The sequence below is a fragment of the Magnolia sinica genome, chromosome 14 (genome assembly GCF_029962835.1).
Source record: "Magnolia sinica isolate HGM2019 chromosome 14, MsV1, whole genome shotgun sequence".
In the NCBI taxonomy this organism is placed as follows: domain Eukaryota; kingdom Viridiplantae; phylum Streptophyta; class Magnoliopsida; order Magnoliales; family Magnoliaceae; genus Magnolia; species Magnolia sinica.
Window position 1 is genome coordinate 71,007,062 of NC_080586.1, and position 13,669 is coordinate 71,020,730.

The window sequence follows — 13,669 nt, forward strand, 5'->3', positions numbered from 1 at the left end:
TTATTACTCCTTTCTTTCCCAACATCTATTGGATCAACTCTCTAGGGACCCTATCATAAGCTTTCTCTAAGTCAATAAAGACCGTGCGGAGATCCTTTCTCCTCTCCCTATATGTCTCCATTAATTGTCTAAGTAGGAAAATAGATTCATCAATTGTTTAATTATCGACAATAGTACGCAAAATGAAAAATAGAAACTTTGCAATGTTATAATGTGAATTAAGCTTAGTCATGTTTACCAATGGGTTTTGAGCTTCACCAATTGTTTAATTATCAACAATGGCATGCAAAATGAAAAATAGAAGCTTTGCAATGTTACAATGTGAATTAGACTTAGCCGTGTTTACCAGTGGGTTTTGGTCAGTATTGGTGCTAAGGTTTACATGTGTAGTGTCTATGAGTCATATCCTAGAATGTTCAGATCTTCGGGAAAAATTAAAGGTGAGTGGTTATTTTTAGGCACATATAAAATAGGAATTCCTGGGTTGCTTTCATCTACTCACCCAAATAGATAGTGGATTTTATTGATTGGTTTTCTTTTAGTAAAATTTTTCTCTATAACTTTCCCTTATCTTCGTGTCTCCCCCTATGACTTGTCATATGTTTACTATGTGAGGTCGGGTTGAGAATTTGAGGCTTACTCATTCAATTGCTTGAGGAGATTGGAGGCCACACGTGTCTACGAGGTTGCCTTTTAGTTTGAAGATATTCTAAATATCTAATAAAAATTATTCAATATAAATAAGATTACATGAGCATGAATATACTGACAAGATAATTCTATATTTATATTTATATAACCATTTTACACCATATTCCTCATGGGTTGGCATGAAATTCATGCAATTTGTGGAATTCAACCCACTAATGCAGATCCCTAACCATTTGACACAAATTCCCTCAAGAAATTTGAGACATTTAAATTTAAATTTAAATGAATAGTGTTGGCCAATTCATGACCATTCAACTGCCCAAAATGGCCCCAAATTCATGCAATATATGAAACTCATCCCACTAATGCATATCCCTAACCATTTGACACCATTTTCCTTAAGAGATTGAGGAAAGAATTAAAATTAAATTCGGATGAATGGTGTCAAGCTAATTTAGGACCACCCAGATGCCCCCCAAACAGTATGAAATTCATGTAATTTATGGAACTCATCCCACTAATGCATACTCCAACCATTTAACAATATTTCCCTTATGAGATATAAGGAGAAAATTAAAATTAAATTTGGATGAATAGTGTCAGGCCAATTTGCGACCACCCAAATGCCCCCAAAATAGGACAAACTTCATGCAATCCGTGCATATTCCTAAGCATTTGACATCATTCCCACCAAGAAATTTAAGAAAGTTTTTTAAAAAAAATAAAAAATCCGGCACTATTCATTCAAAAAATGACCCGAAATTACAAAAAATAGAAAAGGAAAAGGAAAAAGAGGCAAAAACACTGTTTTGTTGCATGCATGTGTGGATTTAAACTTTAAACGTGTATTTGTATAATTATATTCCAAATATTTTACAAAAAATTAAAAAAATGGAAATTATTGTAAATTCTATGAACCAGCGAAAATGCCAAAAGAAAATTATACAACCATGACCAAATTGAGCACAAATCTAGCAAGATTTGGTCCATTTAGTAATATAATGTTAAATTAATGTATTTGCAACAAGAAAGACAATTAAAAAAAGTATTTTTACCTTTTTTATTTCCCCAAATTTGGCCCTAGATCCTTGATTTTCCAAAAATGGCTTAAATTATGTTTTAATCTTCAAAGATTGCACAAATCTAGTAAAAGAATGAATTAAAAATAGTCCAAAGAAGTAAAAATATCAAAAAGTGGAGGATAAATTGTGAAAATTGGAAAACGGTCCCCAAAAGGGGGCTTACACGGCCTTGGGCCATTACATTGGACCATAATGGTCCGTTACGGGCAACTATAGACCCTTTTCTTTGGAACATGCTATTACGACCTTGTTACACGAAACGACCGCGACCGCTACGTAACCGTTTTTTAATACCATGCATGGGAGAGGTCGGACCAAGAAAACTAGTGGCTATTACAAAACCAAGGTAAAGGTGTTGTGATTGTCTTAGGCTACTAGACTTAGCAAGGAGCAAAGTTGCTAGTAAAATTGTTATGTTAGGAGCATAATTAAGGTTAATTATGCTTATAGATGGGTTATGGTAATTGTTGTGGCAAGGGTTACCTATTGTTGGTGGTGTTTCCCCATGTACTATGTGTAGGAGTATTGGAACCACAACTTAATTAGTTAAGTATTCCAAGTTTTAGGAACATTCTGTGAGCCTCTAGCATGGCTGGATCTAGAGCTCGGGTAAAAGCAAAAATTGATGAGGTGGCAAACAATTATAAAAACTTTTGCCAATCTATCATTTAAAAGCCAACCCCAACTTGCTAAGAGAGAAGCTAAGAGGATGATGAAGGTCATTCTAGGTTAGGGCTGCAACTTGGGTTCAGGTCAACCCAATTCGATTTACCCAGCCCGAGTTTGAGTCATGTTATTAAAAACAGTTACATAACAGTAGCATTGGTAGCCGTTACGTGATATGGGGTCATAATGCCTTTTCTGAAAAGGAAAAAGAAGGGCTCATAACAGCCCATAACAGTCCGATGTGGGGGAGATACATTTTCTTCCTTTAAAAACAAAACAAAACAAAACAAAACAAAAACTGTTATATGCCCAAGTTACCATAATTGAATACCTTGGTTTGGATCAGGTCGAGATCCTTGAGTCAGTTTTAGGTTAGAAAATGCCAACCCAATTTGAAATCAGGTCAGGTTGGGTCGGTTGGGAATAATAACATGCATTTGTGCCAGGTTGGGTGAGGTCAGGTAGGGCCAAGGATAGAGGAACTTGGGTTGGACACCTTGGGATGAAATTTGGATTGGGTTGGGTCCTCTTGGGGTCAGATCAGGCTCGGGTTGACACTTATCCCAACCCATTCCGCCCGAGTTGCACCCCTATTCTAGGCCATAGGAAAGACTAGAGTAGGAAGATTATTTTTTGGGATTTCTAGAATAAGTATCCTAGCCTAGGGTTGTTTTAACGAGGGAACGTTGTTTCATCCACATACGGGGTGGATTATATCATGTAAGTTATCTGTTAGTGAATTTTGTTTTCTCTTTATCTCCTCTCTCTCCCTCTCAATTTTTCCTGCATTCACGACACGCTATTGGAATGCTACATATAAACTAATTTTATAATTGACACAAAACAGAAATGATTAAATCCAGAAGAGTGAATGGTTAATCCTAATTCTTTGAGAAAACAAGTTCTGATTTCATATATCTTTTCATCGTATTTTCTACCCCCACATCAACGAGCAATGCAAATGCATTTTAATAGTATAGAGACATAAAAGAAACCCAATTTCAAAGAAGTAGTTTGTCACACACACACACACACACACACACACGCACGCACGCACGCACGCACGCACACACAGAGACTCTGTTCCCAAAATCATGATAAAGATACGGAAGAGAGAAATATCAAGATGAACAGGAACCCAGTTCCAAAATCAGAGAGAGATAACTCAACTTCCATGAAATAAACAGGAACCCAGTTCCAAAATCAGAGAGAGATTGAAGGAAAATACCCAACTTAAAATCAAATAAACAGAAAGAGAGAGAGAGAGAGAGAGAGAGAGAGAGAGAGAGAGAGTACCAGTCCAAAAGCTGGCTTCAGCCTTCTTGTACATTTCCCACAACTGCTTGTATCTGATTGGAAACATGCAAAATCTCTGAGAATTCTCCATCAGAATCGGCTCTTCTTCTTCTCCTCCTCCTCCTCCCTTCTTCAGAGAACCCATATCCACCCCAAACCCAAATTCCTCCTCTCTCTATCTCTATCTATCTATCTACCTATCTATATCTAAAACCCTACCAAAACCCTCGAATTGTCGGTTTCTCGCTCTCTCTCTCGTCGGAGCGGTTGTTTTCTTATGGCACGGATTCTGGACGATCCTCAACGATATTGTACCAACCGCGAAACAAACTTCGCGGTTAGACGCAAAATCGCGTACTCCTACGCAGAAGCGCTACTCCAAGCGCTCAAACTCGTCGCAAGGTTGCACACGTGCGAGAGATGTTTTGAATCAATACTTGTATTTTTCTTCTTCAAGGTCTGTGTGACCTTACGGACAGATGGGAAATAAATATTATGGTGGGCCGCAGAAAGTTTTCAACGGTGAGCGTTTAATCAATACTATTTTCTGTGGTGGATCCACCTGAGATTTGGATCTGCTTTATTTTTTAGCCCATGGAATTAACTTACCGTACGGGTGGATAGAGTGGATATACAACACATCTATCAAGGTGGCCGGCACCCAGCCTCACGGGGACGCGGATTGCGTCCTAACCCCGCCCGTCTCCGGCTGGGAAATGGCAGTAGCTTTGAGTCGCCACCGTGATGTATGGATCTTATCCACACCGTTCAACCAATTTTTTCATATTATTTTAGGGAATAAGCCCAATTATAAGGTACATCCAAGGCTCAAAAGGATCACACCACAAAAAGCAACGGCAATAATGATTCTCACCATCGAAACTTTTCCAAGGCCCACCGTGATGTTTATTTTCCATCTATCCTATTCATATAGTTAGATAGACCTGGAGTAGGAGAAAACATAAATATCAGCTTCATCCAAAACTAGAATAGGAGAAAACATAAATATCACCTTCATCCAAAACTTCCATGACCCCCGAGAAGTTTTCCCCAGTAATACTTTAATACTCATTGTGTAGTCCCCTCGAGCCTTCTTGGATATACCTCATTCTTGGGATTATACCCTAGTTGCCCGTTCCTAGCTGAGACGGGCAGGGTAGGACGCAATCCACCGCAGTCCGATAGACATGCATTTCCTATTAAAATAGGAATGGATGGATAAAAAGATATATCACAGTAGGCTGCACGGTACGCATTCTTCGTGGTATAGCTAATATGTCTTCCTACTCTCGTATGTTATTCTATCGTATAGTATTGCATGCATCTAGGTATGGTTTTCTTTCCTTCAGTTATCTCATAACACCGCTCGCATTATTTTTTCACACGTCTAAATTCCATTTGTTGAGGCATCGGAATCTGAGCTTCCCGTTTAATTCTTCTAATTTACATATAATGAACTTATTACTATTATGAGTTCAGGATGAAAGATATGAAGAATGCGAGAATATGAAAGACATTTTCAATGAGCTGGAGGAAGAATCAGCAGAAGATGGAGATGACTCGGATTACCATCCGTCTAATTCTAATGAGTGATTATCTTTTTTAGAACGGATAATTGATGCATTGCATGTATCTCATGAAGCTTTATCACTAAATCAAAAGCTGAATATAAAATACATGAAAATTACTTTCATCGATTAAGCAATGGCTTGAAAACTATTGATCCTAGATGTCCACTCCATCCTCTTCTGAATCTAAATAATTTGTAATAATTATTATTTCTGACTTGGATTATTTGCTAGATATTTTCACACTTTTTAACATGTTAGCTTACAAGTATTAGCTTGTCAATGCTTAGTTACTTGATGCACTTTAATGTAGTTAATATATATTATTACTACTTCTTATATCTCTCTTAAATTTTATCTTCATTTGTCAACTTGTGACAAAAAAGGGGAGAGCTATATATGGTGGAAAATCTCATATTTATATGGAAAACAGGATTTTTTTTAAAAAAAAAAATTAATAGTATATTTCTAAGGGGAGTAGGCGAAGCACACAACAAATTTGATCTTCAAGATTCGATCCGAATTTGTATTTTGTTTCTATTTCTGGTTGTAGAGTCCATGTAGCCATTGTAATTATTCGTAATGTGGAAGTGATGTGTATGTGGAATGTGATGTGCATGTAATATTTTGTCACAAAATTGGCAAAGGAGGAGATTGTAAGTACTAATATTCTAAGCACACATGTAGTTGTCAAATTTCATAGACAAAATACGGTATGACTTTTCAACAAACTTCAGTTTTCTACGACACTTAAAGAGTGATACTCAACATTTCAAGAATAGAATGTTCAGAATGATTTCAAGTGAAAGATTAAGTGTACGCAAATTTACAGGTAAAAATGACCTTATAAAAGACCCCAGGATATATTATATTATCATGATTTTTCAAACTTGAATTTGTTGAAATTTTACATGAAACTTTTGAGTATGTTCAGCCAGTCGAACTTAGCTCGAGCCATCCCGATATCAGTCTAAGTCAAGTTTCCAACAACTTCAATTGTGAAATTAGTTGGAAGTTCGGCCAACTGAACTTATCTTGGGTCAGCCTGAGGGTGACACGAGTCAAGTTAACAGCAATACATATTTTCAGATTTATGTGAGCTTAGGCCATTCAAACCCTGTATTTGGCCAGCCAAATTTTTGCTTAAGTCAGTATAATGTTTGATAAAATTAAATCCTGCGAAATCTGATGGTCATTGGAATAATATCGTGGAAATTCGGCTAGCCAAAGCAATTCTTAGACCGACTGAATATCCAAAACATTTGGGTATAAATAGAGATATTTTTTCATTGTTTTATACACGAAAAAGTGAGATAATTCTTCCACAAACAAAGAAAGAAACTCTAGTCTTTTCCAAAATATTTGTGTAGTAATTCTATTTTGTTTATATCTTATTCAATTTACTTCTCAAGTAGATTTAGATTCAATTAAAGAGCACGTTATACTCAACTTAAGATTAGAGAATTAAATCTGCAGCTTTTAGGGTTTTATTCCTTGAGAAACTATATATCCCTATATCCTTTATGGTTGAGCATACATTGATTCATCGTCATCTAAGAAAGATGATCACTGTATTGATTGAAGCATCTACAAGACTTTGTCAATATCCTCGCATCGACATTCGTTTACGAGAAGATAAGTATTTATTTTCAAGTCATTACGTTCTTTTTGGATTTGTTGAAATTGCCCGTAAATCTCATCAGGTTGTGTAGTGGTTAGACCGTAAAAATCACTTAAGGTTTTATCGTGGTAAACCTATGAAAATCACAAGAACTATAAAAGATTGTTAAAGTGATCCTGTGAAAATCTTGAAAATAGTGGAAAGCCAAAATTACGTGGAGTATTAATTTTGGGAGTGGAGTAGGTGTGTGTTAACACCGAACCACTATAATTCTCTATGCATTGTAGTGATTGATAATCTTATTCTAGTGATTAATAATTTTATTCCCTGCTCTTATTATTTTGAAATATTTGATTCATGGATATCGTGACATAAGATTGTCCTGTCTAAAATTTTATGTGAAAGTTGTTCTACAACTTAATTGAAATTAAGATTTCATTATCTTTTACTATTGAGAAGTTATTTTTCACGATTGATTATCAGAAATTGGTTTAATCTTATTCACTCTCATCTAAGACATTTATAGCTCATTTTCCAGAAAGCTCCTACCATAGGAAGTTAGGTGGGTTCCATTGAAATGTTTGTGAGAAATCCACTTCGTCCATCAATTTCTCCCACTCATGCTAGTACATAATTCTACAAATATGCTAGTTCAAAACACAAGTGGACCACATTATAGGAAACAATGCAATTGGAAATGCCATCATCAAAACTTTTACGAGGACATGGAAGTTTTTAATTAGGCTAATATTTTAGGTCCTTTAGCACCAAGGAAATTGTAGTAAATGGTGGGAATTGATGGTAAAGACATAAAGTAGGTGCATTTGGAGAGTGGATATGATGTCAGCATCAAAATCCCATTACCACCGTTTACTACAGATGATGTTAGCATCAAAATCAACACTATACTTGCTCCAAGAATTAGTAGGCCCCACTTTCATGTTTACATGAAATCCACCCTGATCAATAAGGACCAGTTTGGGAGTGTGGATTTGGAACCCCTTGGATTTGAAATCCTCTAATTGTCTTGGCACCCTGGATTGGGAATAAATTTTAATTTAAAAGCAATTATAAATGGTATATTTAAAGGGGTTTGAATTTAATTACTAAATCAACTTTAATATCTCTAATTAGTGAACATATGTAATGTTTGACACAATGGTTGTAATAAGCCCACTGAAATATATACTTTGCTCGGAAATGATGAAATTCCAAAACTCGGATGGGTGATAAGAATATATATGCTTTGCTTGGATATATGATAGGTGTTATGTGAATATCCGAGACCCTTCAATTCCGAGATCTGACGCCACACTAACCAGATCGAATACATAAGAGTAAAATTGGACTGATCTGAAGGATGATGTGCCCAATAGTTTAATAATCTAGTGACACACATATTACACATGCAATTCTTAGAAGCATTTTAGATGTAATCCAAGCTCTCATCGGGGATTTGAAACCCCCTGTATTTGAAACCCCGTGATTTGAAACCCCCAATTACTTTATGGTGCCAAACAACCAGGGGATTTAAAATCCCCTCAAATCCCTCCAAATTCATGGTGCCAAACAACCCCTAAGTGCATCCCATTAATTTAACCATAGAGCTCAAAAAGCAGTTCGGTGTGTGATTCAAGTGGACTAGACTAAGGAAAAAGTCAAGAGACAGATACTCAACTTTATTTTTTTTTTAAGGCCTATCATGTTGATTATATGAAATTCACTCCAACCATTAAAGCTAGGCATTTCTGATCCAATCCGGTGGATCCAACCTGATTCGACCCAACCTGAACCGAACCGATGGCCTGGATCAGTGCGGTTCGAGTAGGGCCAATCAGATCCGATCGTTCATCGGATCAAGTTCAGATTGTGGTCAATCCGGACCGATCTGAAACTGTTGCAAATGATTGACGGCCCAGATGTCACGCGCACGTCATTGTTGGTCCCGAGGCTTTTTGTGGCACGTGCTACAACCTCGGGAGTCGGAACCAAACAAAGAGAAGAACCTAGCCACTCCGCTACACTTCCCATTCGGCTATTCTCTTTCTTCCTCACAACCATGGCAATCCGATGGGCTCCTGATCCCGATCGCCCTGGACTGATGTTGGGATGGCCATTTGGGTGTCATCTTTCTTGTGCTGGTGTAGCACTCCTCACAGCTGGTGTAGGCCAAAAAGATTTTTAGAGTGGGAAATGATATTTTAAATGCCCAACTCTACTGACGGGTTGAGTAGCGAGAATGCTACTGATGTGATGTCACCAAGTTCCGTGGGCCCCACCATGATGCATGTTTTGTATCCATGCCGTCCATCCATCTGGAGAGATCATTTTAGGGTAAGATCCAAAGAATGAGTCACATCCAAACCTCCAGTGGACCCCACCACAGAAAAACAATGGGGAGAGTGACGACACCGTTAAAAACTTTTAAAGGCTACAAAAGTTTTCCATCGAGTTGATATTTGTGTTCTCCATTCTTTAATGTCTTTGTTAACTTTTGAACAGGTTAGATTTCGAAAAAACATCATGGTGGGCCTTAGGAAAGTTTCAACGGTGGGCATCAATCTTCTCGCTGTTTTCTATGGTGGGGTCCACTAAAGCTTTGGATCTACCTCCTTCTTTAGCTCATACCTTAAAATGATATCTACAAATGGATAGATGTTGTGGATACAACACATACATCATAGTGGGGTCCACAACTTGATGACATGGCTTCAGTAGCGAGTCTCACTACTCAAAGTCAGAAACGGATTGGCTACTCCCCCTGCCACCAGCCAATGGTTGGTGGTCGGTTGGTGCTCTGTGGGCCCCACCATGATGTATGTGTTTCATCCATGCTGTCCATCTATTTTTATAGATCATTTTATGTTATGAGAGAAAAATTGAGGTATATCGAAATCTCAAGTGGACCGCATTATAGGAAACAATGTTGAATGAACTTTGACCATTAAAAACGTTTTGGGGCCATGAAAGTTTTGGATCAAGCTGATGTTTATTGTTTGCCTTCATCTGGATCTTTATGACCTAATCAACGATGTCAAATAAACAGTACAGTGGGCCTTAGGAGGATTTTAATGGTGGATATCCAATCACTATTGTTTTCCTGTGGTGTGGTCCACCTGAGATTTATATCCCTATCCTTTTTTTTTAATCAATCCCTAAAATGATCTGTAAAAATGGATGAACGGGATGGATGAGACAAATACATCATGGTGGGGCCCACAGAGCACCGACCACCAGCCCCAATTCATCTCCCTCAAAGTCTCAACCAGTCATGTTGTGCATGTCACTATCTAATCCGCCTCCTTTTGTGCTGTGCACGTCAACACTGCTGGTGTAGATATGTGTCGTGCAAGGACGAGTGGAGACATGCCTCGAGCTTTGAGTTGTACGAACGGCTCAAATGAGATCAATATTACATGGGCCCCACAATGATGTATTTATTATATCCATACCATTTATCCATTTTTCGTGTTCATTTTAGAGCATTTGAAAAAAAAAATCATATCTAAAGCTCAAATGAACCACACCGAAAATAACAGCGAGGATAATGATTTTCACCGTTAAAAAATTCGTAGAGCCCACCATAACGTTTATTTTCCATCTAATATGTTAATAAGGTTAAAAATACATGGATGAAGAGGAAAAATAAATTTCATATTAATCTGAAACTTCCGTGATATCTAAAAGGATTTCAATGGTAAACATTCAATCCCTCACTGATTTTTGCAATGTGGTCCAACTGATCTTTAGATCTATCTTATTTTTTGGCTTAAGCCTTAAGACGAACTCTCCCAATGGATGGACGGTTTGGATATAACACATACCTCATGACCCACAGACCCAACTCGATCCGACTTGGTTCGGGTCAGGCCAACCGTGCATCGAATCGGTTTGAGTCAGATGTCCCGGACTCGGTCCTGGATTGGATTGAGTTCGGGTTAGCCCACGTACATTTCGGACCAAATCGGGTTGGACCCAATCCGATCCAAATCGGTCTGATGCCCATGTCTACCAACCATTATATACAAATCTAAAATATTGGTGTACATATAAAAATTCACGCTCATCCTTGATTCATATGGACCACACAAATAGAAACAGTTTGAAATGCATGTCATGCCGGGAAAAGTTCCGAACAAAAAATTTAGATTGACACCAGGATGTTAAATACTACCTACCATTCTAATTCACATAGAATACATAAAAATAGAGATTTGAATTTCAATTCACATAGAATCCATGCAGCCAAATGACCCCTGTGTGTTTTCAGTTCATCCTAGTTAGAATGCCCTTATGAACGGTTTAGATGGCGCCTAAAAATTATGTTGGTCTCCCAGGTGATTTCAACCTGCATTTACTCTCTACTGTTTCCTGTAGCGTGGCCCACTTGAGTTTTGAGTTTTGGATCATGCCCCCGCACGAGCGTGGATTCATCGCTGACATCTCGACGGGGAGTCGGGGATACTTCCTGCGAAAGCCTTTCTCAGGAAGTTACTGCGTAAGGATTGGGTGGGTACTTCCTGCGCAAGGATGTTGGCTGGGCCCACAGAGATGTTTGTCAGAAATCAACTTCGTCCATCCGTTTTGAGAGATTATTTTAAGTTGTTCGATCAAAAGTTACGGGTTACAACACTCAAGTTGTCGACATGAGAGAAAAATGTGAACATTCAATGAGCACCATCGAAGCATTGTTACGGCCATACAAGTTTTGTATTAGAATATATTTTAGTTTTTTTTCATTTCATTTCATTGGGAATGACTCTATAAACGGTTTGGATAGCATGTAAACATCAAGGTAAATCTTCGTCTAGAAGAGATTTTTCTTATTTTCCGTGAGAAAAACTGTAATTACTCGACGTTTTTGCTGCTCTTTAACGGGGTTTTGTCTGTGAGTTTCCTCCTTCCATTTCTTTCCTCTTTTATCTTTTTCTTCTGAATAAATCGTAGTTTTCTCGTGAGATTTTTCATGGGTATTCTGCAAATCGTTCGATTCCAGGAAATTTTGAGGTGGATTGCTTTTTTTTTTTTTTTGCAACTGGCGTAGATCTTGAGGTAAAAGATGTTTTCCATCCAGATTGGGCGGTTTTTTTCATCTTTCTGGAAATGGATTTTTGATCTTTTCGTTGTTTTGGGCAGAAATGGAGCAGGAAGGAAAGAATCAAGGAACTCTGGAAACCGATTTTCTCTTACAGTGGGGCAGTCGAAAGCGGCTCCGATGTGCTAAGGTGAAAGGAAATGGAGTTATAGAGAAATCTGATGCAAATGCTTACTCATGAAATTTCAATTAAAAAAGGGAAATTCCACAAAACAGGGGAACCCATTTTCTCTTTTTTTTTTAGATAGTTCTAAATTCATGCCTTTCACAACCCCTTTTTCTATCGTTTTGGGAAATGGGTTTTGTTATTGAATCCATTCCATTGCTTGTTCATAGTTTTCAAGATCTGGGATACAAGAAAAATCCAATCTTTTTGCGATTTTGGTCGTTTCTTTCCATTTCAAGAATTGAGTTTTCTTTGAAAGCTAAAAATATTGAAATTTTCAGAGAAGTATTTCGGATGCTCTCTCTCTCTCTCTCTCTCTCTCTCTCTCTCTCTCTCCTGATTTGTGAAGTGGGTTTTTACTGGAGTGCTTGAAAATTTCAATCTTTTTGTTTTTTTTTTCTTTTTTTTCAGGAATTGAGTTTTCACTGAAAACTAAAACTTTGAAATTTCAAGGCAGTTTCTTTTTTTTCCTGGATTTCTGAGAAGTATTCAGATCCAAAATAGCAAGAAATTCAGATCTTATCTAATTGGTGAAGTGAGATTTTTTACTGGATTGCTTGGAAATTCAGATTATTTTAAGTTGTTCGATCAAAACTTACGGGTTACAACACTCAAGTTGTCGACATTAGAGAAAAATGTGAACATTCAATGAGCACCATCGAAGCATTGTTACGGCCATACAAGTTTTGTATTAGAATATATTTTAGTTTTTTTTCATTTCATTTCATTGGGAATGACTCTATAAACGGTTTGGATAGCATGTAAACATCAAGGTAAAGCTCAGGAAGGTTTCAACGGTAGGAATTTCTTTTTCCAATTCTCCCTCTCGTGTGAAGTAATTGAGTATTGTATACACCTCGTTTTTTGTCACACGTCCTAAAATGAGCTCGTAAAATGGATGGACGGAGTTGATTTCTCACATACATTTCAGGGCCTCACCCAGCATCCTTGCGCATGAACTTCCTTCCAAAGGCTTTGGCTGCAAATCCGCGTCCGCCACACGACATAGCGTGATCCACTCATTCGATGCGCCACACCTGTGGAAACGGATTGGCTACTCCCCCTGACACCAGCCCCTCAGCTGGTGGTCGGTGCTCTGTGGGCCCTACCATGATGTATGTATTTCATCCATTTTTAAAGATCATTTTCCTAAAAATGAGAGGGATATGACTATCAGGTGGGCCACACCACAGGAAAACAATAGCGATTGGATATCCATCATTTAAATCCTCCTAAGGTCCAATGTACTGTTTATTTGACATCAAATCTGTTGATTAGGTCATAAAGACCCAGATGAAGGGAAAAAACAAATATCAGCTTGATCCAATACTTTTATGGCCCCCTAAAAAAATTTAATAGTCACTGTTCATTCAACACTGTTTCCTGTAATGTGGTCCACTTGAGATTGGTATATACTTCACTTTTTCTGTAATACCATTAAATGATCTAGAAAAATAAATGGAAGGCATGGGTGAAACACATCATCATGGTGGGCCCACAGAGCACCGACCACTAGCCATAGGC

General features: G+C 37.8%; 1 protein-coding gene and 1 long non-coding RNA gene across 5 annotated transcripts in view; one reads left to right on the forward strand and one right to left on the reverse strand.

Moving 5' to 3' along the window:
- The window catches only part of LOC131226126 (ribonucleoside-diphosphate reductase small chain A), a 29,391-nt gene extending 25,419 nt beyond the window's left edge, over nt 1–3,972 (reverse strand). For 2 of the 4 annotated variants that reach the window (XR_009161649.1, XM_058221835.1), the window contains exon 1: nt 3,696–3,971. Coding sequence is in view for 3 of the 4 variants with exons in the window: in XM_058221835.1 (XP_058077818.1) it covers nt 3,696–3,840 (145 nt within the window). In the remaining variant the exon portion in view is untranslated. Of the gene's footprint in view, nt 1–3,695 lie in introns of all 4 variants that reach the window. The other 2 variants (XM_058221836.1, XM_058221837.1) reach the window with 2 other exon arrangements.
- Nucleotides 3,973–11,684: 7,712 nt separating this feature from the next.
- Nucleotides 11,685–12,108, forward strand: LOC131225517 (uncharacterized). The gene is made up of 2 exons (XR_009161380.1): nt 11,685–11,772; nt 12,021–12,108. It is a non-coding gene; the product is annotated as an uncharacterized LOC131225517 (long non-coding RNA).
- Nucleotides 12,109–13,669: the final 1,561 nt, after the last annotated feature.